Source organism: Chamaea fasciata, unplaced genomic scaffold (genome assembly GCF_029207755.1).
Source record: "Chamaea fasciata isolate MVZ Bird 193981 ecotype frontalis unplaced genomic scaffold, bChaFas1.0.hap1 SCAF_18, whole genome shotgun sequence".
Taxonomy (NCBI): Eukaryota; Metazoa; Chordata; class Aves; order Passeriformes; family Sylviidae; genus Chamaea; species Chamaea fasciata.
Window position 1 is genome coordinate 3,546,392 of NW_027094103.1, and position 27,772 is coordinate 3,574,163.

Consider the following 27,772-nt stretch of genomic DNA (forward strand, 5'->3'; position numbering starts at 1 on the left):
TCCCTCAGGAGTCACCTTGGGCAGGAACACTTCATTACCCAGTAAATCGATCGAGACTTTAATATTTCTATTTAAGCATTTAATATTCCATTTAAGGAGCGGCCACTGTAGTGAACTCAGTGCTGTGACGGGAGGTGCAGCGCTGCACAAGGCACAGCATCTCTGTCACAGTTCATCAGGTTACAGCTGCTGGTCCCTTTCACAGAAGAGAGAGCAGTGCATCTTTTTCCATTAATAAATCTCCCTTCTTTCTCCTCATCTCTTATCTCACATTGTCTTCTGGTAGTTGCACAAATCCTAAATGAATGCACGGTGCTTTGGGACCTCTTGGGGTGAAGGACTTAAAGGAAAACAAAATGTTAATCCCTTTGGTTAATTTTTGGTTGGGTTTTGAATAATCGCCTCAAGTCATGTTCTGGACTGTAGAACTCCTTGGGCTGACCTCCAGGGGAGCGACGGGCAGCCCGTGCCTGTGGGCTGGGGAGTCGCTTCCCTCTGGCAGGGTGATGTCCCTGTGGTGGGACGGTGCCACTCTCACCCTGCCCTCGCCGGGGACGCCCTTTAAACGGGCGTAGTTTCCCGTTTCAGCGGAGTTTCAGGGAGCTGTGGTTGCTGATGGGATTGGATCCGGGAACAGCAACGGGGAGGGACGGGAATGGGGAAGACCTTCCCTCTGTCGTGTGGCTGTGAGCTTGGAGCGGCGGGGGCGCAGGGAAGGGAGGACACGGGATTGCAGGGTTTGGGAGCGAGAAAGCACAAAAAGTCCTCTCGCATCGGGAACCGGTGTGTGTGCGCCTTTCCTGTCCCGCTGGCTCGGGGTGGTACCTTCGTGCAGCTGCTTCCATATCAGTTGTAAAGTTGGAGTTTAGTTTGAGTAACCGAGGGATTCCTCTCCGGCCTTTTCTCCTCCCTCCGCTTTCCGTTCTTCGGCTCTGCCTTGTTTGCTCAAGTCAGGAAGGGGGAGGGTATGGGGAAGGTTAATCATTAATCTTAACTCCTTCACAGCCGTGGTGCTCAGTGCTCCTGGTGTTGGCAGACCTCCCTTCTTCCGCAGACCTGTAAAAGTAAATGGGTGCGTATAGGCGAGCTCAGTCTGTGTCATCAGCAAAAGGCACTGCGTGTCCGTCCCAGGGATCATCAGCACAGAGAGGAGCCGAGCAGGCGAGTTTCTGTGGCGAGATGGTTACCGCTGCCCGTCCTGCACTGACGGCTGGAGCTGGAGGGTGGAAAAATGGTTTGCGTCCCCTCTGCAGGGCCGGAGGAGCCCAGCACCCTCACGGGATTTTCACTTCCTGGTGGAGTTTGATTTGCCTTTGTCATTGGAGGGGAGAAGCAGAAACCACTCCTCCTCGGCGAGCGCTTCTCCGGGAGGTTGTGTGCGTGAAACCTCCAGTCATAGGACCTGCCTGACTGTAGGAATTGCGGTTCAGCGGCAGTTCCCTGGAGGTATGTGCCTTTCACTCTGGAATCCACCAGCTGTTCTTTTGCTTGAAAAGAACAAGTTCATTTTTCCCCAGCTGCGGCATACTTGTCTCCCTTCAGAGAATCTGCTTCTGGGATATTTTGGTCTCTTTAGGAAGCTATATCCTGTGACTTTAATGGTTTGGAGCATCTTTTTAACTAAATGAAAGGCGTATAGAAATAATTTACCAAGTGTTTAATTTGCTAATGGCTGTAGTCTGCTCTCTGAGTGCAGGACTGCTTATTTTTTCTTTTATGATGCTTCCGTTTTTTGAAAAGAGTGAATATAAAAGCGGCACCTTCCTCATCTTGTAATACAATAATACTGTCCTCTTCCAATACATTTTCTTGAAGGCATGCTAAGTGCATTGGCTGCTGTGGAGTGCTGAGCTCAGGAAGTGGCTCAGGGCTGGCAGGTGCTGCCCAGGGAGCTGTGGGCAGCCATTAGTGTAAGCAGTTGCTTGGTTGCTATTCTGGTGCCACCAGGCAGCTCCAGCTCCTTGTGACCCGGTGGGGGACACTGCAGGGTGGCCACGCTCCGGCTGAGCCCCTGTGCCCCAAAGCTGGGTGTCAGGTGCCTGCTGTGTGCACCAGAAGGGGCTGCTGAGCCTCTGAAGACCTGCAGGCCCTCACTGGAGTTCCCCCGCAGGGGCCGCAGTGGGCTCTGCAGGGTGGGCGCACAGGCTGGAAGGCCCAACAGGTCAGGATTTGCCTTTGAGTCGCCCCAGAGGAGTGCAGGCTTGGCAATGGGCAGAGGATACATTGGCAGAGAGGAATCTAGAAAGCTGGGAATGCCTTTTTATGCCTGATGTTTGACAGGACTGTATTTGTGAAGTGCTGTGTGATGTGGGTCCTCTGCCTGGCATGAGTGACAGTGTTTCTAGCTGGTGGACATTTTCCTTCTCTTGAGGAATTTGTGAGCAGTCTCCACCCATCTAGTTCAGAATTGTTTCCAGAAGAAATGGCGTTTACCTGGCAGCCTCTGGGAACTTGTTAACTGTTTGTGTGGTGTACTGAGAGGGATTTTTGATAGGAGAACTGAAATAGATCCTCCTGCTGCACTGATGGACTGATGTGAACATTTCATGCTTCTTCCACTACCTTGGACTCTGGAGAAAACACCTCCTTGAGATCTTGTTTCCTGCAGAAAGCAGTGCCTGCGGCCACAGTAAATGACTCTGTGATGATGTGGGGCCTGTAATTAGTCTGTGTCAATATCCTGTTGGAGTAGACCTCTGGACAGGCTTGCCTAGGTTGCACTTCTGCTGAGTGCAGTAGGACTCCGGGTTCCTCTTGTGTGTTTTTCCAGTTAAGGCAAAAATCTGAGACTGACACAGCTTTCCTGGCTGCTTTGTTACATCTTGGTGTTTTCTTTGTAGTAGAAGTTTAATTAACTCGTTCATTCCTGAAGCAGCAGTAGTGTTTTTCAGGGCATTTGGTAGATTACCCTGGATGAAAAGTCCTCCCAAAAAACTTTTGATACAGATACATTGAATGAGAAGAAAGAGACCACGCTGTAATCCAGGCTTTTACCATATTGTTGGGGGTTTTTTTTGCTTTCCTGCAGACGCCTTACTGGCGGACCTGGAATCCACCACCTCACATATCTCCAAAAGACCAGTATTTCTCTCGGAGGAAACTCCTTACTCCTACCCAACTGGAAACCACACGTACCAGGAGATTGCTGTGCCCCCCCCGGTGCCCCCGCCACCTTCCAATGAGGCCCTGAATGGCACCGTCATCGACCCCCTAGACCAGTGGCAGCCCAACACACCCAGATACGGCCACCAGCAGGTGAGTGGAGGTGTGCGGGTGGAGGGTGCTTGTTTTGTGGGTGTAGGATCTCTCAGGACAGTAAGGACGACAGAGTAGGAAGAAGTGAGGATGATTTTGGCTATGAATGGAGTTTTTATTAGAATTAACTGATTGGAGCAAATGGCAGAAAAGAATTTGAAAGCCATCGTCATTGTGCTGACAAAATGGTGGTGTGATGAGATTAGTGTTAGTCATCTGTCTTGAGCCTGTGGAAAGCAGACTGGGGGTTTCCAGTGCAAAGCTGTGACTCATAGGCAGGTCCGGAGTAAGGGGAAAACTGTTATTCCTGGTGTAGCTCACCTGATCGGGATTGGCTTGACTAAAGAGCAGATATTTTTTTTGTTCTGCTGGGCTTTGTTCTGCCCTGTCAATGCATGGGTTTGTAATGCAGTAGTGTACATATTTGTTTTGTATTCACTGTTTCCAATGCAAATCTTGTTTCCACAGCCTCAGTCCCAGTCTCCTATATACAGCTCTAGTGCCAAAAGCTCCAGTGCCTCCGTTCCTAGAGACGGGCTCAGCTCTCCTACTCCCCGTGCCAGTGAAGAGGAACACGTCTACAGGTATCCTGTTTCTTTTAAGAGATAAGTCTGACTCACAACTTGAGCCTGCTGAGGGTCAAGCTGCCTTCTATAAGTGGAAACAAACACTGCTCCCCATGTGTGTTACATTGCTTTGTGTCAGTTTTGATTGCCTCTTTTTAACAAGCCACTGTAACTTTGACGCTCACTTCAAACTTTGACCTGGCCCTTCGGCTTGCTCAGCTGCAGGAGGTTAAGGATCCATCAGACACAGCAGGATCTGGATTGTGTTGTGAAGGATATGATCCAGACACAAGTGACAAATCCACCCCCCTGTTAAACAGCACAAAAGTTCTACAGGAGGTGGATGGCCTTTGGGTTGTTTTTCCCTGGGAACTCAGTACTTGTGGCCTGGAGGGATGTGCAGAGACTTGAGCTTTCAGGTAAATTCAAACTTCTTAAAACTTCCATCTCAGCAGGTGATTGATAGATACCTATTTACATTTCCAAAGGCAACTGCTCTCATTCTGGGAGGTTGGAGGAGTAGCCTGCACAGTAGGACAGACCTCTCTGCTGACATAGGGATAAGTGATGCAGAGGCTGTCAGAAATTCATCCTAGGCACCTCTTTACGCTTTGGAGACTGGTGTTTCTTTTGGAATCATAATCTAACTGGGCCAGCTCTTTCTGCTGAACAGGAAGCTGCTTCCAACCAGAACTAATTCTGGGTAGAGCTCAGCTCCTCTCTGGGCAGCCTAGCCAGAGATGGCCCAGTGGAGACAGTAATTGCAATTTTTTCAGATGACTGCATGCAATTAGTATGAAATGAAGGGAATTACAGCCGTAAGTCCTCTTGAACAAGGGTCTGGTGTGGCTTGGTTCTGGTGTGAATTGTAGCTGGTGTTTGGGTTCAGTGTGAAGCATGTTCTCAGAGATTGCAGTTGTGGATTTTGTTTTTCTACCTGACGATAGGGATAACTTCCCTTATGGAATTTATAATTGTCACTGGTGTTGCTGGTGTCAGAGTCCTTAACCTACTAGATACTAACTTTTTGACCACAATGCGGTCCTGTGTATTTAACACAGTAGAAAAATGATATCAAGTTACTTTCTTATAAATTGATTAGAGTTCCCCAAATTAAAGGTGTGAGGACCTGGGGAGACCTTGAGTGTTGCAAGAGGCTATGACATATCCTACTGCTTCTCAGTTTCTGCTACTAACCTGAGGTTTGTGCTTTGCCTCTCTCTCCAGTCTGTGCTAGCCCTGCATTCCCTTGCTCAGGGAGGAGGCTTTTGCTGCTTGGTGTGGTGTCAGCAGAAACAAGTCATTTTCCCATAAGTGAGCTAATGGTTCTGCTGCTGTTCTGTGCATTTTGGATCTACAGACAGTTAACCCTTTCCTACAGGGCTGGGCAGCACGTAGTCCTAAATTCAGAGGCCCTGTCCATCAGTGCTATTTTTGTAATTTACAAGAATAGCAGTGGCTGTGTTCAGTCGTGTCACAAAGCATGTGTCTTCTTTACCCTCAGAGCTAAAAGCATTGGCCGCACATGTGTAAACTTTGGGAACCAAATGAGTTTCCCTCCATACCTGTGCTGTATCTTGTTGCAGAAGCTTTACATTTCCCTTTTGTCTTCAGTTTCCCGAACAAGCAGAAGTCTGCGGAACCATCTCCTACAATGACCAGCTCCTCCCTGGGCAGCAACCTCTCAGAACTGGACAGACTCCTTCTGGAACTGAATGCTGTTCAACATACTCCTGCCAGTGGCTTCACAGCAGGTAAGGAATAGTAAGACATTTGGTATGAGTGGATAATTTGATTCTCAGAATAGGAGCTTGCTTTTTCTTTCCAACATCCTTAATGAAGGAGACTCCTTCAGCCCTTAATCGAAGATTCATTTAGTAAGGGTGGGATCTCTTGAGATCTGAGCTGCAGCACCCTGCTCAAAGCAAGGCCAACTTCAAAACTGCCTCTAACTAAAGTTCTGAAGTTAGTTTAGGTTGCTCAGGCCCTCGCACTGTTAAGTTTTTAATATCCTCGAAGATGGATGTTCCAGAAGATTTCTGGACAGTATTTTGTACTTGCCTGTGATTAGCATGTGTGTGCTTGGAATGGGGCTCTGAGTGTCTTTTTTCTGCTCCCTTTTCTTCAGATGAGGCTGGCAGAAGCCCATCACTGCCCAGCGTGGCTGCCCCTCACTATGTTGTCCCAGAGAACAGCAGCTCAGGGGGAGGGAAGGCTGCACCCCCAACAAAAGAAAAGCCAAAGCGAAATGGTGCTCGTGGGATCGAGGATGTGCGTCCCAGTGTGGAGAGCCTGCTGGATGAGCTGGAGAGCTCCGTGCCAAGCCCAGTGTGAGTAACGTTTTGGTGGTTGCAGACTTGGGTGGAGTGGGATGGGCTCCTGGGGGAATGGTGACTGTAGTGTAGGGGCAGCTGCTGCAGGACAGTGACGGATGGAAGATGGGCTTTGTCTGAAGGGTCAGAAGTCAGGCGAGTGCATGAAGATGCTGGTGCTTATTAACCTGCTTCTGGATGGAAAAGTGCCTAAGTCATCCGTAAGAGGTGGACTGTTCCAGCTCAGGTTTAGAGCTGACCACAAACACCCCCGTATGACAAAGTGAATGTTCAGGCTTCATCTGTTTCTTAGCGGATGGGATGTGTGTGCACATGTAAGGCAGGGTCTGCACGTGCTGGGGAAGCTGGGCCAGGTTGGGCTGTGCTGATGAGTTCCTCATGCTCTGCTGACTTGGGGGAGCAGTGGGACTTCAGGTTTAAACACACTCTTTTTAAAAATTTTATTTTATTTTTTCCCCCTGGCCAGGCCTGCAATCACAGTGAGCCAGGGCGAGGTGAGCAGCCCCCAGCGTGTCACCGCCAGTCAGCAGCAGACCCGAATTTCTGCTTCTTCAGCTACACGAGAACTGGATGAGCTGATGGCATCTCTCTCTGACTTCAAGGTACCCTGTCATGACAGCCCAATGCTTCCTCTTGTCCCTACCCACCCCAGTCTCTCTTGCCTGTTAACCACGTTTGCTGACCTTGGTTGGTCTCCAGAATGCCTCCTTTACCTCTCACATTTGCTCTGACCAACTTCCTGTGGTGTATTTGTGCTTTCTGAGTGGTGCTGAAGGTGTCCTTGACTGCTATAAATTCTCATCACTGGCAGGGTAAGGCAGGTCTGGGATCTGTTTTTCCTTCAGTTCTGCAGTTTGTCTCTTTGCCAAAGATAATGAGCTTTGTTACTGCTCAGTACAGAGTGAATTATTTTGCTGTGCTACAACTTAATGAGAAGGAGAGAGGCATGGGACACCACTCTGCTTACTGACAGAGACCAGGCCCTTCTGTTCTGTGGGATGACTCTCCTCTCTGGAGTGTGTCTTTACCCTGATGTGCTTTCCCTGAGGACAATGGATATTCCAGGCATGTGGTGTGAGCACTGAAGCCTTTACATCAGACAGAAGGAGATTTCAAAGGTTTTATCTTAAAACAAAATCTCTTATTCACCTCAAAATGGGATTAAAGTTTGAGCTTCTTGTGGGGGCAAAGGACGGCAAATACTATTCAGTGTTGGCATATGAACTTGAATAACTTTTTCTTTATTCATGTGGGTATGTTACCGTTCCTGCACTAGGTGATGAACTGTGGAGGTGGTTTTCATGAGATTTCATTTACCCGTAGTCGTAGCAAAGTGAAAAATATTTTCTCACTTTCTACTTTCAGCTGCTTTTCTTACAGTCTTATTGAACTATTGACTTGGATTTATCCTGAGAGGTGGAGAAAGCAAATATACTGGATAATCTCATTGTTAGGTTTGCCTTTTTTACATACATATCTGCTTTCTAATCCTAAACTCTAATTCCTAACTCTCTGTTTTATCCCTGTGTGGAAGATTCTGCTGAATGCTTGAGATTTCTTGTCTGTGCTGAACTCCATACCCTCCTAGGTGGTGTTAGGTGGGGCAGCCAGAGCTGAGCAATGTTTAGTGAGGAGAGGTACAGAACATGCAGTGACAGCTTTGCTGTTTGCTGTTCTTTCTGCGCCTGCTGGGTCCCACGGAGATCAGTACAATACCCAGAGTTGTGACAAGTGTGTGAGTTCAGAACCCAGCACTGAGCACACGTTTTCTGAGAAGCTTCACTTGTCTTGTGCTTGCTGGAATGGAATTCAGTCTGCCATTCCTGGCACATGCACCTAAATTTGTGACAATCTGGGAATTCCTCAGTGTTTTCTTTAGAGTTACTGTCGTGTGTGTTTAGTCAGTTGCAAATATTGACACCTTAGTGTTGCCGTTTTTCACCTTCTGAGGTCCCAGGGTGTAGTGCAGGATCCTCACAAGCTCTGTTCAGCCTGGCTGAAACACTGCAGTGTTGTGAAGCTGGAGATGTTCCCACTTGTGCTTCTGGCATTCCCTGCCGCTTCCGTGTGCTGTGGGAGCTGAGCACTATGGCCTTGTGCCCTTTCTGCTTTTATCGGGAAACAAGCTCAGGGTGTGGCCCAGCCTTTGCTCCCAGGTGAGCTCCTGGCAACTGAGAATGACCTTGCCCAGCACAGGTGTCTTTGTCAAGATACAGGGAGTGGACGTTTTTAAGTGTGGGTGTTCCAGTACTTTGCACCCTTGAGAAGCAGCTTTAGAATCTCCAGTAAAACCTGGGGGACAGAGATGACCTGCGGTGACAATGCACCACCTGCCTTCCTGGCTTAGTTTTCAGTTGACCTCAGAGACCAAATTGAAATGCAGCAAGATTTTAAGATTTGGTCTTTATTAAGCACAGCACTGATATTTCTGTGAGGCATTGAGCTCATCTGTGCCTAAACATTCTGTCCTGGAGCCCAAGGAACATGGCTTCTGTGATCATTTCCCTTTTGTTAATGATGTCATTGACTGTTTTTAAGTTACTTTCCTTTTTCCCTTCAGTCCTTTTTGTTTGGTTATACCTCTTCTGTTTGTGCCAGCTGAGAGTGTTAACTTGGCTGTAAAAATGTATTCTAGTCTGTACTGCTGTCAGAATATAAGGGAGACAAGGGGAGTCCTTGCGAAGGTGGAATATGAAAGGCTGCTGTTTGAGTATCAGACCTGTGGGTGACTGCAGGAAATAGAATAAAAAACCCAAATATCATGTGTAATTAGTTGGAGTTGGTAGAAGTTGCAGTTGATGGGGTGGGAAGAGTTGAGGGCACTGGTGCTTGATTTGCCTTGTACCCCGGAGTAAAAGGTGGTAAAATACATTACCCTTTTGTCGTATTTTGCTCACCCTAATTTGTTGCCCCTTCTTTTTGCTTACAGAATCCATTTGATTTTGGTTATCTGGTTCATCAGTCATCAGGCACTGAGATTACCTAATGCACTTGTTTTTTTTACCCTCTGCCATTTCTGTGTAATGGGATGCCTGCTTACTGCATAGCTGGATGCTTGTAGTTAACTGTTCTGTTACTGTTGAGTGCTCACCCATTGCTTTTATTATGGAATTAGTATGGTTTCAATGTTGAAAATACTGATGTTTGAGCAAAACGTTACTCTTGCCTTGAAAATGACTGACTTCATTTTAGGAAGTCCGGAAACCAAGTGAGAAGCACAGCATCAAACCAGGTTACTTTTACATATGTACCCAGCTTAGGCAAAATACAGGGAGAGGGCACTCCTGGGAAATTCCCTCATTTTAATATACTTACTAGTCATTTTCCTCCCAGCTGTAACTGTGGTCACAGTAGCCTGGCTGTGCTACCTGAGGGGAAGAGCAGTCTGTAATGAAATTGCGTCAATTTATTGCCCTTTCCTTTCTGAGAACAGTCTCCTTGTAGCACTACTGTTGTGACTTTTCAAGCATGTGTGGGTGTGCCAGCTCCTGGCCCCTCCTCATGGTAGGAGCTCAGATCAGCTGAAGGTTCTTATTCTGTTTACTGACAGGATTTGTACATGTTCTGGTTAATTATATAATTTTTTTTCCAAGATAAGTGTCTCAGAAAGGTAAGTGGAGACTGAGGTAGCATACATGGGGCTGAGGAAGTTATGTGCTCCTCCACCTCAGAGCATAAGCATCTGACTTCTTTAGGCTTCTCTGGAATATATAACTGAGAGTCAGAGCAGGTCTTGAGATCCAGAGCTAGCTCTTGGATTTGTAAATCCTTTGTGGATGCATTTTTAAAACTGAGAAGACACAGTCTTGGTCATAGGTTGACCACCTGTATGAGCTTGTCCAAGTCGCTGTTCTGAGTCTCCCTTTCTAAGAAAAAGGAGTGGTACCACTTTGTCCCCTAGAGTTCAGGTAGGGACCACTGGAAGTGGGGAAAGAAGGGTCCATGATCTTTTGTTTTCCAAAGACCCTATAAGTTAAGAAAAACCAAAACCTCTGTATTAGTTGCTCTTTTTAGAATGTTTCTTGGATCAAAATTAATACTGATTTTATTACAATGTCAATGTGGAGTGTTTGGCCTAAGGGGAAGAGGCTAATCTGCCACCTAAGCAATGCTCACAAGGGCATGGAATGACTGACAGGCTCGTATAGATTCAGTGTGTGTCACTTCCAAGGTGAGATTAGTGATGTGAATAGAACAAAGCCCATGTCATCTGCTCTTGCTGTGAATGCCCTGAAGCTTTGTTTTCACTGCCATGAACTCAGCCAGCTGGAGCATTTTATTAGTGTATCAAGAGGAAAATGTCATGCTTTGTTCTATTCATTGATTGAATTTTTTGCAGCTTTAGAATATAAAATTTACATGTCCGACTGTGAGTAAGTTAACGTGACCTTTATTCACAGTCGAGACACTCCTGGGTTTGGGGCTGGCCTCCCCGCAGTGGCTGTGCCATGCCCCCATCACAGCTGCAGGTGAACCCTGAGCTGTCACTGAGGAGGAGGGCCCAGAAAAAGGATCCCAGTGGCTGCAGAACTCGTGAAGATTGGTACAATGTCATACTAATTCTGTTCTTCCTTACTCTGGGAAGTAAGGATTTGGGTCGACATGGCTTTTTGATTTGGAAGTCATGATTCTTATAATGCTTAATTCTGTGCCTTTCTTTCTTTCTCCTTATCCCTGTCATTATCTTTTTCTCTCCTTATTCCTTCTATCTCTTTTTTTGCAGACTAGTTCCACTATGTCTCTGATTTCTGACTCTTCCCTAGAACTGCTTCCCAGTTCAGCCAATGCAGACTCCGGCAACACTCCTCACAGTTTACCAGAGCTGTCCCATTCCAAACACCCTTCTGCAAGTCACAGTGGGGACTCGACAGTGCCAACATCTGTCCCCTCAGCAGACCCCTGCATTGAGGAAGGCAGTGACATTGCAGTTCTGCCTTTGTCAGGGCATCCTGCTGCCCCTCCACCTGTGCCCCCTTCAGCACAAACTGTCCCTGTGCCCCCACCACGGAGCTCCTCTGGTTATGTTACTCGTGGGGAGCAGGTGGCCTCTGCAAACTTAGTTCAGCTGAACAGAAAGCCTGACTCTTCCAGAAATACTTCCCAGGCTGCACCTGCTTCCAGTGCAGAGCTTCTCTGTAGATCTGCTAATGTGGAGGCACGGGGATTAGGGTATGATGTGGCAAAAGAGACTGAGAAGGAGCAGAGAACTGATCCCAGAATCTCAAGTGTACCCATTTCAAGTGCTTTGAAGGGGCAGATGCCCAAAGAGCTGCATCAGCAGGGAGCACTCAGGGACAACTCCGCTCTTTCCTCCCAGGGCAGAAGTGTGGAAACAGCTTTAGATGAGCTGTGGGCCCTGGAGCTGCCCGCATATGAGCCAGACGTGCATGCAAAGAATGACAACATTTTGGATTCTATTAATGAACCTTCTGTTGTTGCCCTGGATCGGTGGGATGTCTGCCCAGACACTAAAAACCAGTTAGGCTTTGCAGTGGAGCAAGGACAGGAGCTAAAAGCTGAAGTGCCACATGAAACCAAGGTACAGCACTGTCCTGATCTGGGCAAGGAGAGGCAGGGCAGAGACAGAACTCTTAGGAAGGCAGGTACTGCCAACATGAACAAGGCCAGAGGAAACCAGGAAAACGAGCAGTTCAGAAACTCCGCAGTCACTCCGGAATCTCCTGAAAACTTTGGGAAGGCCGAATGGGATCTGCCATGTGTCTCCAAACCACCCATTGAGAGGATTTCTGCATCAGGCCAGGCAGGCACTGAGTGAATGTAGGAGTAGGGCGAGTCCTAGCCAGGACTGTTCTGCCAGCACACTAACAGTGTGTGTGTGAAGTGAGTGTGCCCGGGCTCACCCCACTAACAGCACGAGCCCTGAGCAGTGTCACTGACAGCCGCGTGTCACGGGGCTTCACAACCCCCGGCTTTATCTCGTGGTCTCTCCTGCATGTGGTTCAGCAGCACAGAACGTGGCTGCTTGTAGGGACTGCCTTGTGAAATGGACTTTCATTCCCTAACTGGGGTAAGGCACAGTTCACAGAGACCTACAAAAACCTTTAAGGGCTGTTTCATGCTACTGATTGAGATGGCAGCTCCTCTGCTCTGCTTACCTTTTTAGGTCTCATTACTGAAGCTGTTAGTGTTCCTTTCCATGCTGGAAGTACACTTTGTGCAGCAGACATCTCTGACCAAGAGCCTTGTGCCTGTCAAGGGCAAACTCAGAGAGGCAGCTCTGTGCCCTTGTGATGCTGAGGTTTTTGTAATGCTCAGTGGAGTGCTCATGCTGCACCTCCTATCTTGGCTTCCCGCTGGTTAATCTTTCCCTTCCTTTTCTAGACAGTTATTTTTGGCTGCTGTGATTATCCTTACAGGGTTTTTCCTTGCACTGAGTCACTGTTCTGGGCTGTGCCAAGAGGAATTTTGGCATTGTGGAATAAATGCCATCACTCTTCCAGCTCACAATTGTCACTAATGTCTTTGAGTTTGTGCTGTTGCATCTTGGGGCTTGCTCTGTCATTGCTCTTCTCTGCTGATACTGTTGCCTTTGTCATTTAGATTAAATCTTTAATCAAGAGGACAAAAGAGACTTCGAATGTGCATCCAATGTCTCGGGAGCTCTCTCCAAGGCGTAAACTAGGTCCTGCCATATTCCACAAGACTGAGCCCCAAGATCGCATGATTGAGGAGCTTCAGGACAGACTGGGCATGGATAACCAACAGGAGCAGGAGGAATGGCAAAGCCAGGATGCCTGGCTGACACAGGGGGTCATTGTCACTGCCAGGCCCCGGGGGGAAGAGCAGAGTGGTGAACAGCAAGTAGAGAAGGTAGAAAGCAGGGTCAGACGCACTGGGAAATTACAGCATGTCCCTCTGTCCAGATAGCATTGTGTGGAAGATTGAGTTTCTGAGCATCCAGAATGACACAAAACGAAGAACTAACTCTTCCTATTCACCCTTGTCTGGCCTGAGAGGGAAGGCAGCACGGGGTCCTAGTTCTGGATGTTTAAGAACTGGAGTGGGATCTGAGGGAGCTGCTGATGGTATCTGTTGATACAGTCTACTGCTATCCCATCTCAAATGTCCATGTGGGGATTATTTTTAAAACTGCACTGGAAAGCCTGACATAGAGGCATGCTTTGTTTTGTCCAGTGCTGTATCTGTGCAGGGATTTCTGGGGATGAATAAGATGGCGCTCTTCCTTAAAGCTACAGTGAGCAGCACCTTTTCTAGTGCCCTTCTCTTTCTTGCTGCTTTTTCCTCTTAGATAAACATACTGGTAGCAGACAGCCTTCCTGTTAAAGGAAGTGCTTGTTGGTTCCTCTTTGGATTTATTCACCTTTCTTCTTCCTCTGTGTCTTTCTAGGTGGTTTTTCCTCCAGAATCCCCACTCCTCCCCAGGAGGACGATCTCTGTTCCAGCCTCTTCCCAGCTCCAGCCTTTCAAAGAAGCTGCAAAGATACTCCCTGCTAATGCTCCTCCTTCTCCTCCCTCTGGCCCTGCACCTCTTCTCTCACTCCCACCTCAGCCTTCCCATGTGTCATCTACCCCAGTTCCTAGTCCAGTCTCTTCCTTCAGCTTGGCTCCCCAGCGTCTCTTCCAGTGGGAAGCTTCTGATAATGATTATCACGAGGTTTCTGTTGTGGGCACCCCTCCTAATGAAGATCCCAAACATTGCTGTTCTCCCCAGACCTGGACCCCTAGCACCAAGGCAGTTGTCTCTGTTGGCTGTCAGACTGAAGACGAAGCTTTTTTCCCAGAAATGCAGGCAGGCTCCTCTGTTCTGGTTTGTGTTTTTATCAGTATTTTCCAGTGCAACTACTACTTGTAATTTGGCAGCTCAATAGATAGAGTGTTCAGGTAAAGGCTGGTATGAACTGCTGAATGGGAGAGAGGACTCATGCACAATATCTGATCCCAGCTGTAGCACTGCACAGTACATGTCTGTGCAAAAACATGCTGGGTCCTGTGTGTCTTGACAGTCACTTTGTGCAGCAGGCACTCCTGTTTTCCTCTGAGATTAGAGAAGGTAACTGAAACACAGCCTGCAGCTCTCCCTGCCACAATCTCTCTGAAGTGTGGGGAGTAGAAGATGGCAGAACATGCCTACGGGAAGGAGCAGCTCAGCAATCCTTCCTATGTTTGCCCTTTTAGGCAGGTGCCCACTGTATGAGTGGATTGGGGGAGGAGACGGTGTGATGAAGACCTGAGTTCTGCACCTCCTTCCAGGGAAGGGCTGTAGCTCCAGGGTGGCGGGGAGTCTTAACGTGTATGTGCAGTGCAGTGTTAGTGTACAGGCAGCTCTCAAGCAGTGAGCAAGGAAACACCTCTGCATCTTGACCTGTTGTGCTTTCCAGGTGACCTCTGCTCCTCCCCTCGTCCGCAGTGCCAGTCTGTTGGCTGCTCCTGCACCCCAGGGCCCCGCAGCCCCTGACAAGGCAGGATCCCCTTTGTGTTTCCTCAGCATGGTGTGTGCTCTTCTGGTTGATGAGTGTGCTGGAATCTGCTCCTGGAGCTCCCAGCACAGTTAATGTGGATAATATCCTGCATTGCATGGTTTGCTACTCAAAAGAGCTCCTTTCTGGACTTGAGTGATGGCAGATCTCATGGATGAAGGGTGGGAGTGTGGAGGGCCTTTGCATGATCAGTTTATGAGGATGGTGTGCTGAGTGTCCCCTAGAACAGCATGCATTATGTACAGGAGGTGGAAACACACCTCTTCCAGGTGGGGGCTCTTTTGTGAGCTGTCAGGAGGGCTGGATGGCCAGGCCAGCTAGAAATGGAGGTGTGCACAGGTATTTGTGCCTGCTCTGGGGTCAGCCATGACTGGCAGGAGTGTGTGGCCCCTCCAGGTCACTACAAGGGTGAAGTGCTCTGTTGCTACATGTTGAATTCATCTCATCTCCTTTCTCCCTGGATGGTATTTATCACCTGTGTGTGGCATCTGTGCCTGCCCTGTGTGGCCATAACCCCTGGCTGGAGCAAGAGAAGCTGTGACTCTTTCCACACGGTACAGCCCTTTTCTTCCTGCTGCACCGTGCAGGAAGCCTGGGCTTTGTCCTGGGGCTCTGGACAAGCCTTGTCTCCAATGACCTGTCACCTCTCTCTGTGAGAGTATCCTTGAAGTTGCGTGTGTTCCTTGGAGACAGTCACTGTAACAGTTTTTGGTAGCAAATGTGCGTTGTGTAGTGAAGGGTTTGTTTTAGGCTGAGGACGCTGGGGTGTAATGAGGCTGCTCTATGCTGCTGGACTAGGAGAGGTTGCAAGTTAGGAGAGGAGAGAGGAGGGGAGAAGCTGTGTTAGGATCCATTGGGAGTCACGCTGCATGTGAGGCAAGGCTGGGGAGTGCGTGGACGTGTGTTTCAAAGCAGCTAAATTCACATATGTCATGAGAATGTTTATACAAACGAGTAAAAGCCAGGATTTGTCATTGAGTAAACTGGTCAACTGCAAGGACAAGCAGCTGCAGGACAGGGAATAGAGCTCTTCCCGTGGCTGGGAGGGTGCAGGTTCTGCCAAGGCATGGAGCACTTCAGCATGTCCCTGCCCCTTCAGCTTCGCTGGCAGCAGGCTGGTGGGTTGTTCATAGGCATAGATTTTTTTCTGTTTTAATTTACTCTCTTAGTAAAAGAAAACGTGCTCTAAACCCAACTTATTTGGGTGTCCCTAAACCTGACAGTAGCTATGGCAGTGCCAAGTCAGCCAAAATAATCTCTGTTTCCTTGCTGGGGTTTGTCTGCAAAGAGGGCTGTGGTGGCCAAGGAGAACATATGCTTTGTTTATAAGTTACAAACCTCAGTAAAACATTTCTCCCCTCCTCTGGGAAGCCTTTCCAAGCCGTGTGTGCTGTGGTGGTGTGAGTTTCACAAACGGCCTCTGAGACAAGTATCCAAATCCCCTTCCCCCCACCGGTGCATTTCCAACTACAATACACGTGGCAGCCCTGTGTGCTGGGGATGCACTGCCCTCTCTGTAGGTAAACAGCAGCCAGCTGGGAGGGAGTTACTTCCTTCCTGCTTCCAGTGGCTTAGCTCAGGCAGAGGGTGGCAACCACCTGAGTGTGAGAGAGAGACTTGGCAAACAGATGTACAGAAGGTGGTGCAAAAGGAGCAAAAGGAGAAGATTTTTTAGCTGAAAGGGAGGTGAGATGAGGGAGAGAAGAGCATCTCTGTCAGAGAGGAGAGACAACTGAGAGCAAGAGCATAGGAATGGAGAGAGGTCAAGGAGAAGGGGCCCTCTGGATGGTGTCTGCTTTGTCAGCTGGCCAGGAACTGATGAGGTAAAGGGAGATTTTTGGCAGAGGCTTAGAGACTGTACTGAGTGCCTGGGATGTGCTGGTGACTTCTGCTGTATGTGCAGTGAAGGAAAATCAAATCCTCAGTTCACAGCTCTGCTGTTACATATCTCAGTTCTCTGCATGTCTCTGCATGGGCAGAATATGTGTGTGTACTTGATCCTGGCTCTTACCAGCTTCTTCAGAGAGCGTAGCTGACTCCTGTCTGTCTCTGCAGAGGAATCACTGGCAGCAACAGCAGGCATTTATCTGATAAGCGTAGCAGCATTCACCTTACAGGATTTGTTTTCTCTCACCTGCAGTTCATGGCACAGGGAAAAGCCGGGAGCAGCTCCCCTCCATCCACAGCCTCCAAGCCTGGCAGTCAGCTGGATACCATGCTGGGAAGTCTTCAGTCTGACCTGAATAAACTGGGTGTAGCTACGGTTGCCAAAGGTGTCTGTGGAGCCTGCAAGAAGCCTATTGCTGGGCAGGTGAGTTGAAGGTGCTGCCTCATTGCTGAACCTTGGGCTGCAGCTGGGAGTAACGGGGAGGGCTGTTTCGTGAGGCTGGAGAGACTGGAGATGCTGGAGAAACTGAAGTACTCTATTTATCCACTGGCTAGGTACGCTGTAAGCTCCTCCAGTGACCTCTACCCTGCCCCTGAGGGACTGCCCTCTCCTGAGATGATAGGTAATTCAGTTTTCATGCTACCCCAGTCCAGGGCTCACTTGAGTAGTAGAACTTGTCATTCTTGCTGACCTCCAGCTGGTATCTTGTCATGTGGTCTAGGGGAGGGAGAGATAGAGTTGTTCTCCATAATCTGTCTTCCCAACAGGTAGTTACAGCCATGGGGAAAACCTGGCACCCTGAGCACTTCGTCTGCACCCACTGCCAGGAGGAGATCGGGTCTCGGAACTTCTTTGAGCGGGATGGGCAGCCCTACTGCGAGAAGGACTATCACAACCTCTTCTCTCCTCGCTGCTACTACTGCAACGGGCCCATCCTTGATGTGAGTTCCCTGGGGGGGTCACGGTGCTGGCAGGTTGCTGCAGGCCTAGGTGTTAAAATTCCACTTCACCCATGTATCCTGGGTGGAATATTTTGTTCAGGGATTTCTGTATTTGTTGTGTCCTTGCTTTGAAAGGGAAACAACTTGGCACAGTCAAATTCTTACGCTAGTGAGTGGAGTTGGTCCCTCTTACCTTTGCTGAAGTTCCTTCAGAACCCCACGTTGCTCCATCATTCTGGTAGTGATTCCTCAGCTGTTGTTGTTGGTAGCCTGTGGTAACAGGCACCAGTGCTGGTCCTGAGGACTGGATGGGGCCCTGTGTAAGGGAGGAAGCAGTGCCTAAGATCCTTTTAGGGTAAAAAAGTGTGCAGTGGGAAAGTCTGAACGAGCCAGAGGCAGGGGCGAATTGACTCTGCTCTCTAAAGGACAGTCTCTTTTAATGCTTGCTCTTGTCAGCACCAACATTCATATGTTCTCCCCTCTCTCCAGTCCCCCCTTACTCACCTCTAAGTTGAAGCCATCATTTACATGTCCTGCACTTTGTGTTTTCTTCTGAACAGAAAGTGGTGACGGCTTTGGACAGGACATGGCACCCTGAACACTTTTTCTGTGCTCAATGTGGAGCTTTCTTTGGACCTGAAGGTATTGCTGGTTTTTGCAAGGGGAAAGCAATCTCCCCCCTGAGCTGGAGACAAGGGAGTGAGGCAGAACTGCTGCTGGGGTGCAGCCTGAGGCATCACAGGGGAACTACTGTAGTTCCAAGGGAGCTGTTTATGGGGGAAGGATGATGCCAGTAACCATGGCTTCCCCCTGGGGAGTAAGAACATGCCTCTGCTGGGATGGGGAGGGAACAGAACAAGGAACAGCTCTAGCTGCTGTGTGTGTGAGCAGGGGGAAGGATGGGTTACCCTGCACAGGTGGTGTGGCCACAGGTGAAGAAGGGGAGCTGATCCCTTTGCCTCTCCTCTCCTTTGGCAGGATTTCACGAGAAGGATGGCAAAGCCTATTGCCGCAAGGACTACTTTGATATGTTTGCTCCCAAGTGTGGAGGCTGTGCCCGGGCTATCCTGGAAAACTACATCTCTGCCTTGAACACCCTGTGGCACCCCGAGTGCTTTGTCTGTCGGGTAAGAAATGCAAGGTCCTTTGCTGCTGCTCTATGACCCCTCTTGTTTCCACCCTGAGGCATCTGGTCACATATCAGGGAAAAGTGTCTGTGGGGTAGTGAAGGGCAGCCAGCCCCACAACATAAAAACATGTCAGCAACCAAACACCTTCTTGTTCTCTGTCTGTTTATATTAAACTTTTGAGTTGCTTTGCTCTTTCTGTTCCCAGCTGCAGTTATGAGCTTCTGCAGCAGCTCACGGATAAAGAGAGATCTTTTCTGTGACCTTTAAGTAATTATAAGCTAAGCTTCTCTCTGAGCACTTGCCTCAGCAATCAGATTTTTGAGGATCTTCCTCCCGTTCTCCATGTGACAGTGTAAACTGATGAGAGTGACCTTGTTCAGACAAACATGCAAGTCAGTGAAATAGTGGCAGGCTCCATACAACAGGCATAATAAACAGGAATACTGCAGATTAAATGCTTGGCACTCTTTCAGAGTGCATTACAAGTATTAACTCTTACTGTCCCCAAGAGATGAGCCAAATCAGCCACTGTTTCCAAGAGTGGGAGGGAGAGAAGGCAGAAACCAGATCAAGCAGTGAGAACCACAAGCTGCTGATTGCTGTTGTGATGCTCAGAGCAGACGGTCACCAGCCTGTTGGGACTGTCTGTGGCTCCTGCAGTGGTGTGTAGAGTGAGGCAGAAGCTGTGCCTGACTGATGCAGGAGGGACTATGCCTTCTCATGCAGAAATTGAGACTTTATCAAGCAGTTCTGTTTTCCTTTCCCTCTGCTGCGGCCTGAATTAGTGAGGCCAGCACAGATTTCTTCCAGGCTACAAGATGTGATTCTCTTCCTGTTTCTGCAAAAGCCGAGCAAATTTTTCAGCTGTCCTGCTGACTGAGAGAAGAGACTTTACTGAAGTAATTGTCAGAATTGGTAAAGTCTTGGGCTTGGTGCAGGAAAACTGCATTCTCTTGGTCCTGCAAGTGTTCAGCTGCCCATGGCTCTGCATGCTGTTTGCTGGACTCCTGTGCACACACTGGGAGCCAGCTGTGTGTGATCCTGTGTCCTCCCTGGGGAAGAGGATCCAGGGTTCAGGAAACTGGCTCCTCTGGGTCTTGCTGCTGCTATATTTGGTAAATCTGGCAGGGCCCTCAACTCTTCCTTAGTCTGCTGCCTCAGTTTCCCACTTTAACCAGGACAGGAGTCTCCCCAGTCTGGTGGGGATGGTGGGTGCTTCTGTTGCAAGTTCTGCAGTGGAGTGTCCTCAGCTGCCTGACCCTGAGGGGGAGGGAGCAGCTCTGGACACTTAATAGCACATAGCTGGTGTATCCTCTTCCCGTTATCTATTCAACATCATTAGCACTATAGGGCAAGCAGTTTGTCCCAGCAGTGACCCACATGTAACTGGTGGAAATGTTTCGGGCTGGACAACCCTTTGCAGAGTGTACCTGCCTAATGCCAGCCATTCTGGAGAGGTCACTCATAAAGATTAATTGTGCCTGATTTTCTTAGCTGGAACCAGTCCCATGCTCATCAGGATTCTGCTGCATGAAAGTCTGTGTTGGTCCTTTCTTCTGCTTGCCCTTGTGAGGAAGCTGTAGTGGAAAAAAAAAAACCAAAACACCAGGGAAAGGTGCTGCAGTGTTTCCCATCTCAGGGCAGGAATGTTCTCTTTTTTCCTGGCTGGACACGTCTGGTAGCTCATCCATAGTATTTTCTTGGTAGATGTGAAGCCAGCTGGGCAAAGGAGCTGGTTAATTCCCTTGCTTGTGTCTGTATTTGTCCATTTCTCAGTCTTTTTTTGGAAACTCTTCGTGATGGACAGAGTTTGGCTCTGGATAACAGGACAGTGCTGCAAGGCAGCAGTTCACCTGCCCACAGCACAGCTGGACTGTGCCATAGAGCAGAGGATGCTCGTAGAGCTGCCCCTCCCCACCATGCCAGCTTCTCCTACAACCCGTCCCCTTTGCTTTGTCCTGCTGCAGGAGTGTTTCACCCCGTTTGTCAACGGCAGCTTCTTCGAGCACGACGGGCAGCCCTACTGCGAGGTGCATTACCACGAGCGCCGCGGCTCGCTCTGCTCCGGCTGCCAGAAGCCCATCACAGGACGCTGCATCACTGCTATGGGCAAGAAATTCCACCCGGAACACTTCGTCTGTGCCTTCTGCCTCAAGCAGCTCAACAAAGGAACCTTCAAAGAGCAGAACGACAAGCCTTACTGCCAGAACTGCTTCCTCAAGCTCTTCTGTTAGAGGCACCATAGATGGGCGCTAAAGCATCTTTCTGCCACCCCCTTGGCAGTTCTGTCTCTCTGAACATTACTGTGATTTGGGAACCTTACCAGGCAGGGGAGGAGGGGGGTGGGGGGTGGGAAGTGCTCCTATGGAGAGGCAGTAGATCCAGCCAGAGATGAGATGGACCATTAAACTGGAAACGCCCTTGCTGAGTCTCAGAAGAGAGAGGCTGAGATCCCTCATGATGGTGTGTGTGTGTCTGTGTGTGTGACTGACAGCTGAGCTTAGCTCGAGGGCTCTAACAGGGAGATTTCCCCCTCCTGGCAGCAGGAGGCTTTGCCAGTACATTTCAGCCTGTGTCAGCTCTCTGAGCTTATGGTGACACTTGCAGACATCACAACCCTCTGCTTTGACACCTCATTCTCAGGCTTTTGCCTGCACAGCTAGGCCACCCTGTGACCTCAGTGCCACCCTGGCTCTGCTCACAGTTACATGGTGTGTGTGACTTGCTGAGACTAGAGCATCAGCACAGGCAGCCAAGACCCTGCAAGGGTCTCTCCAGTTCCATTACACTGTAAGGAGATAATACCACTTACTCTTTTTTTAATTAAGAAGAATCAAGATGTTTCTGTGTGGGGTGGATTTCTTTTTTCCTAGTTTGTTATTCCTTTTCTCAATGCCTTTTCTCAGCACACTGGAGCAGGAGGTGGGGTAAGCCCCGACCATCCCTCAGCACTGTTGTGCTCTCCTGTGGGGACATGCCGTGCCAGGCAGCTCCATAGGCACCCAGGCCGGCTCAGGGAATCTGCTCTCCTCACCTGCTGCTCCTGGGAGAGAGGAACAGGCATCTCTTTAGACACAGGTGCAGAGAGGTTAGAGCAGCCTTTTTCATCCATCCCTGTCATGAGCGAGTGTGACGTGTGTGTGTTTATCTGGCCTGAAACTCTCCCATCTATCAGGGCCTGAATCTGTCACAAGAATGGGGGAAGGAAGGGCTTAAGAAGCCAGGAAAAAAAAATGCTAAATTTATATCCTTTCTTCTTCCAGTTTGCTAATGAGACCTATCAGCCCCTTGGTGTTTCCCTTTTCTGTGCCCTTGTTAAACATGTTCTACTGGGAGATGCTACAGCAATAACCTTTTATATTGACTGTTACTGGTATAACGAGTCCTGGGGGTCAGGTGTGCATGACACACTTGGAGTTTTACTATCAAAGTGAATACTGTATCCTGTCTTTGATAAGAACTGTAGATTTCTACACTGATTTTGAATTCATATCTAATTTACTTTTAATCCTCTTATACAGAAATTGGTTTTGAAGTGATTTTAAGAAAGCAACTTTTATATCAGGCTGTGCTGTTCTAGGCAGTGTGCCAGTTGTGCTGGCTTGCTGCATCTGTAATCTCAATGCTTTATTAAGCCTAACTAACATTAAATATTTCCTTTTTGTTGCGGGTTGGGAGGGGCTGGAATCTATGGGCAAGGGAACATGACTTGTATTTTTTTTTCCCTAGCACAGGCAGGTGAACTGTGAATAGGTTTGGGTTTTGTTTTTTTGTTTTTTTTTTGTTTTTTTTTTTTTCCCTCCTCTGGGTCACCTAAAAGTGTAATTTTGGTTTTTATTGTAATCTGTAAACTGCTGTATTTGAATCACCTGCCATTCTCCCAAAGCCCAGCTTCCAGGATGTTAAAAGTGAGTCTTAATATGATGCTATGGGAGAAGGAGCTCAGATCTTTGCCCTTGGTTTCTCCTCTTCAGCTGCCTGAAACCAGGACAGGGTTAATTGGGGAAGGGGCTCCTTTATTTCTGTGGAAGAAAGGTCTTGTGACTGAGGAGAAGAAACTGGGAGACAGAGTCTGTTCCTGACTAGCTGTGCAGCTTTGGGCCAGTCACTAAACCTTACCGTGCCTCAGTTTCCCCATCTGTAAAATGGGGGCAGTTTAGCCTGGATTTGTGAGGTTATTGTGAGGCCTAGTTCATGTTAGGTCTCTGGCTGGAGGGTGCTATGGAGAGGGAAATACTGTGCTCAAATTCCCAGTGGCGTTCTGTGGTACCAGCCCTGGGAGCGGCATTGGGAATTACTGCTCCAGAGAGCTGCAGCTCTGTCACCATTGGCATCCTGGTGTGTTCTGCAGCTCAGCAGGTGCATTGTAGGGGTCCAGGGCGGCTGTGCCAGACACCAGCCCTGAAAGCCATGGGTCACTGTCCCATGTAACCTCGTCCCGGTGCTGCACTGCCCTGCTCAGGTCACTGAAACTGCCCCACTGAGTTCCCCGACAAACAAACCTCAGCGTGTGGGTGTGAGGCCAGAGGGAGCTGTGGGAGCGCTGGAGCTGTGTCAGCTGGGCTGAGCACAGCTCTGGGAAATTCTTGAGGCAAGAGTCCTTATGCATTTGCCTTTTCATCTTGTAAGTGTATTTGACTTAAAATGGATGTTCCTTAGCTGCCTGTGTTTATCTCGCTGGAAAGGTCGGCTTCCTTGGTGCCGCTGAGGGGACACACAGCTGTTGTGTGCAAGTGCTGGAAGAGGGGTCAGGTGTTTCTGGCACGGCCACTTTGTGTGACACCTGCCAACTGTGTAATCCTGTGCCTCAGTTTCCCTGTCTGGGGAGTCTTTAACCTACCTCACTGCTAGCTGAGGCTTTGTTAGTGACACTTGTGGCACACACCCGAGTGCAGGGTGCTGTGTGGGGTGTGTGGTGCTGAGAGGAGGCTCCTCTGGCCTTAGTGCTTAACCGAGATGATGTCACACTCACCTTCTGCCTTCATCTGGTGTCTGATCTGTTGGGATGCCACGCCGGTGCTACTCTGCCAAATACTGCCTGGTGGTGGCTGCCGCCGCTGTGGGTGTCTAAAAGGCCCGTTCGGTCAGTGCAGACGCGGTTTTAGGGTGTGGGATGAGGATGGAGGTGCACCCCCGGGCCAGGCGCTGCCCCTGGGAAAGGCCTTTCACATCATGTCCGGGCTGGGCTGGGGAAAGCTCCGCTGGGTCGACAATTATTAGATTCTTCCCTCCCTTGTAAACTTCTAACTCCGCTTTTTTGTTTGTTTGGGGTTGTTTTTTTTTTTTCCTCTCCATTTAAAATTCTTGCAGTTACGCCAATAAAATTTTTACCATTATAGTCACGCGTGTGTCGCTGTTGTTTCCCGCCCCCGAGCTTGTGAGGGACCGGCCCCCTCAGGGGGGAGGGAGGGGGGCAGTGCGCTCCTCCGGCCGCCAGGGGGCGATGCGCGCCCGGCGGGCCGCGCTTTCCTCCGCCGTTCGCGCCTTCCGCTGGCGTCACGCGCGGCCCACGGAGCGGCGGATAATTGACGCCAGCGATAGCCAATGAGCTGAGGGGAGGCAGGCCCGCGGCGCCCTGCGATTGGTCGTGAACCCGCGGTATAAAAGGAGACGGGTCCGCCCTGAGGCCCTTCTTTCCCGGAGCCCTCGTGGAGGTGCGGGCGCGGCGCGGCCGCTCCGGGGCCCGGGCGGGAATGGGGCTGGGGCCGGGCGGCCGCGCTGAGGGGAGCGGAGCGGGACCAGGAACGGGGTCCTGGGCCGCGGCCGGGCTGTGGGGTTGGGAGCGCTGGGCCTCAGGGCGGAGGGAAGGGAAGGGTGGGGACCCGCCTGAGCCGCTCTTCTTCCTGGCAGGTCTCAGCTCGTCTTTAAACCCACCGGGCGATCCTTGGAGCACCGCCGAGATGCCCAGGGAAGACAGGGCTACGTGGAAGTCCAACTATTTTATGAAAATCATCGTGAGTGTCGACTCGGGGCTCTCGTGGGGCGCTGCTGGGGCAGGCTCGGAGCAGCAGGGGCCGGGAGGGCCGGGCTGGGGAGGCTTTTTAGAGAGATAGGTGAGTGCTGTGGAGTGTCTGAATGAGTTCCTCGCAGTAGGAAGAGAAGTGAGATAGTTCAGATCAGGCCTCCTGAGAATTTGCAGTGGCGCCTGCAGACTTGTTCAGGGATGTGACTCGATGGCTGAGTGAAAGATACAGCCTATGGCACACCCAGCCTCACTTGGAGCTCATCATTGTCAAACTTATGACAGACTTTTTTTTATGTTTTAATGATGCTCTATGCCCTGCTTCGAATTTCTTTGCATACTTACAGTGTTTCTTTTGTTATAGCAACTCCTGGATGATTACCCAAAATGTTTCATTGTGGGAGCGGACAACGTGGGATCCAAGCAGATGCAGCAGATCCGTATGTCCCTGCGTGGAAAAGCTGTTGTGCTGATGGGGAAGAACACGATGATGCGCAAAGCTATTCGTGGTCATCTGGAGAATAACCCTGCTCTAGAAAAGTGGGTAATGCTGCCTGAGGGCAGCTCTGGGTCCTCTGTCTTGGAGGAGGAGGGGTTGTCTAAGGAGTAAAACTGAAGGCTGTCATCTTCCCTTCAGGCTGCTTCCTCATATCCGTGGGAACGTAGGCTTTGTCTTCACTAAGGAGGATCTGACTGAGATCCGGGACATGCTGCTGGCTAACAAGGTAAGAGAGATCAGCCCTCACTGCATTTTTACAGTGAGTTGGAATGCAAAATAAAACAACCTTCACAGTGGACACCTGCTTAGTCAGAGTCTTCAAGGGTTGGAAATCGGCCCCTGCATCCTTAGCCAAACTGCTTAAGTTCAGCTGCCTCACCTGTGTGTGCCTGGAGGAGCATGTCAGGGAGGAGGTGATCCCACAAGATCTGAGGTGAGCATTCTTGCAACTTCTCGTCTCTCCCCTCTCAGGTGCCAGCTGCTGCCCGTGCCGGTGCTATCGCTCCTTGTGATGTGACTGTGCCAGCCCAGAACACGGGCCTTGGACCCGAGAAGACCTCCTTTTTCCAGGCCTTGGGCATCACCACGAAGATTTCCAGAGGGACTATTGAAATTCTGGTTAGTGAGCTGCAGTTGTTCGTGCTGTTCCTTGACTTGGAGGCCTTGATAGTTGCAGCTGAGGGAACTGCGAAAGCCAAAGCTCTCATAAGTGCCAAGATACTGTATGAGCAGTGTGATTATTGCACTTTAGGATCTGGGAGGGAGGGTGTCTGGCTTGGCTCCAGTGTGTGGCGTGGGGGGATTGAAGTTCTCCTTCAAATTTCCAGGGTAGGCTCTGTCAGAGGAACGTGCAGGTGAACAACCTGTAGGTAATGCAGGAAAGGTGCTGCATTTCTCCTGGCCGACATGAACCTGTTTCTGGGGTCTGGGGCTTTCTCTGCTTATGCGGCTGAATGTGGAGCGTGTTGGTTGTGCTCGTATGTTCCTCCAGTTCCACCGTCTGTGTTTGTATCCCACTGCTTTGATGTGCTGGAATTTCTTGGTGTGTATTCACTCTTCCTTTTCCCTGATCTCCTCAGAGCGATGTGCAGCTTATCAAGACTGGAGACAAAGTGGGTGCCAGCGAAGCCACCCTGCTCAACATGCTGAACATCTCCCCGTTCTCCTTCGGGTTGGTGATCCAGCAGGTCTTTGACAATGGCAGCATTTACAACCCTGAAGTGCTGGACATCACCGAGGAGACCTTGCACAAACGCTTCCTGGAGGTGAGCGCCACAGCCCTGTCCCTCGTGTTCTACCTTGCTGCTCTGGGAGCCAGCACTGCCCCAGAACAAAGTGTCCTGTCTGGTATGTTCCATGAGGTCCTGCTGCACCTGGAGCTCTCCCTGGTTCCTTAGGGAAACTGTGTCAGGGAGTACTTTCCTGTAGGATTCTTTGTCTGAAGCTACTGCAGAAATCTTTTAAGGCCAGTTAAAATCATGGAATATCCTGAGCTGGAAAGGCCCCACAGGGATCATTGAGTCCAACTCCTGGCCCTACACGGGACACCCCAGCAGTCCTACCCTGTGCCCGAGAGCATTGTCCAAATGCTTCCCGAGCTCTGGCAGCCTTGGGGCTGTGACCATTCCATGGGGAGTCTGGTCAGTGTGTGACCACCCTCTGGGGGAAGAACCTTTTCTTATTATTCCACTTAAAACTCTTCTGACACAGCTTCATGCTTTTCTCTCGGGTCCTGTCACTGGTCACCAGAGAGCAGAGATCAGTGACATTTAAATCTGGATGCCTTGATTTCACTGGAGCTTTTACCTGTTTTCATTGCATGCTTTCCCTTGTGTTGGGAGTGTAAAAGTTGTCATCTGGCCATCCTCTACTGTGATTTCTAGTCCAGGTTATTTCTCAGACCACAGGAACGTGAGTCTGTCTCTTTGCAGGGTGTTCGTAATGTTGCCAGCATCTGTCTGCAAATTGGGTACCCGACCATCGCGTCCGTGCCCCACTCCATCATCAATGGATACAAGCGTGTCCTGGCTGTGGCTGTGGAGACCGACTACACCTTCCCACTGGCTGAAAAGGTAATGGCTGGCTCTGAGCTCTGCACAGAGGGGAGTTGGAAGTGCAGGCAGGCACATTCACAGCATGTCCCCTGGTTTGAGAGGACTGGGACACGCCTGTGTGCGGGATGTGTCTGGAGAAGGAGCACTTGCTTCCATATGTTGTGTACAAATGGCAGGAGAAAGCTAATTTACCTGGTGTTTCTTCTTTGGGGCTGTTACACTCAACATAGCTGAAATGTCTTTGGTTCTTCATATCTGCCAGTGATGAGTTGACCTGTTTGGATTCGGGCAAGCCTCAAGTGCTGCCTTTGTTATTGCAAAGGTTCAGTCCTGCAAAATGTTTTGTTCACTGTGAGTTTACATTTTTTCCCTCACATTTGCAGGTGAAGGCTTTCCTGGCAGACCCCTCAGCTTTTGTGGCAGCCATGCCTGTGGTTGCTGAAGCAGCTGCACCTGCTGCTGCCGCTGCCGCTGCTCCAGCGAAGGAGGCAGCCAAGGAGGAGTCGGAGGAGTCTGACGAGGACATGGGATTTGGTCTCTTTGACTAAGAGCAGCCATCCTCTGCCTCTGTCAGAGCTGGCCCAGTGGGAGAAATAAAAAACTGTTTTACACCTTCACGTGTGCCTGCATCGATGGTGTAGTCTCCATATCAGCTGGGGTGTGGGAAAGGTGTAACCCGAGGGGC

At 49.7% G+C, this 27,772-nt stretch overlaps 2 protein-coding genes across 4 annotated transcripts in view; both read left to right on the plus strand.

The window, feature by feature from the left end:
* PXN (paxillin) overlaps nucleotides 1–20,899 on the plus strand; it is a 44,370-nt gene extending 23,471 nt beyond the window's left edge. For all 3 annotated transcript variants that reach the window (XM_066200132.1, XM_066200134.1, XM_066200133.1), the window contains exons 2-11: nucleotides 3,029–3,255; nucleotides 3,724–3,839; nucleotides 5,436–5,575; nucleotides 5,950–6,151; nucleotides 6,621–6,756; nucleotides 16,754–16,924; nucleotides 17,269–17,442; nucleotides 18,003–18,084; nucleotides 18,421–18,569; nucleotides 20,540–20,899. In XM_066200132.1, coding sequence (XP_066056229.1) covers nucleotides 3,029–3,255; nucleotides 3,724–3,839; nucleotides 5,436–5,575; nucleotides 5,950–6,151; nucleotides 6,621–6,756; nucleotides 16,754–16,924; nucleotides 17,269–17,442; nucleotides 18,003–18,084; nucleotides 18,421–18,569; nucleotides 20,540–20,806 — 1,664 coding nt within the window. In that variant the 3' untranslated portion in view covers nucleotides 20,807–20,899. The remainder of the gene's footprint in view (nucleotides 1–3,028; nucleotides 3,256–3,723; nucleotides 3,840–5,435; nucleotides 5,576–5,949; nucleotides 6,152–6,620; nucleotides 6,757–16,753; nucleotides 16,925–17,268; nucleotides 17,443–18,002; nucleotides 18,085–18,420; nucleotides 18,570–20,539) is intronic.
* A 3,255-nt stretch (nucleotides 20,900–24,154) lies between these two features.
* Nucleotides 24,155–27,704, plus strand: RPLP0 (ribosomal protein lateral stalk subunit P0). The gene is made up of 8 exons (XM_066199859.1): nucleotides 24,155–24,226; nucleotides 24,423–24,526; nucleotides 24,899–25,074; nucleotides 25,172–25,259; nucleotides 25,505–25,651; nucleotides 26,113–26,298; nucleotides 26,965–27,105; nucleotides 27,471–27,704. Exons 2-8 carry the CDS (start codon nucleotides 24,473–24,475, stop codon nucleotides 27,633–27,635), a joined length of 957 nt encoding a protein of 318 aa, XP_066055956.1. The 5' UTR covers nucleotides 24,155–24,226; nucleotides 24,423–24,472; the 3' UTR covers nucleotides 27,636–27,704.
* The last annotated feature ends 68 nt before the right edge of the window (nucleotides 27,705–27,772 follow it).

Excerpts from the sequence above, each read along its gene's own strand:
- RPLP0 (XM_066199859.1), top strand. The coding sequence starts at position 24,473 with ATGCCCAGGGAAGACAGGGCTACGTGGAAGTCCAACTATTTTATGAAA. Across the intron at positions 26,299-26,964 it reads TGCACAAACGCTTCCTGGAG|GGTGTTCGTAATGTTGCCAG; the intron begins GTGAGCGCCACA and ends GTCTCTTTGCAG. Across the intron at positions 27,106-27,470 it reads CCTTCCCACTGGCTGAAAAG|GTGAAGGCTTTCCTGGCAGA; the intron begins GTAATGGCTGGC and ends TCACATTTGCAG.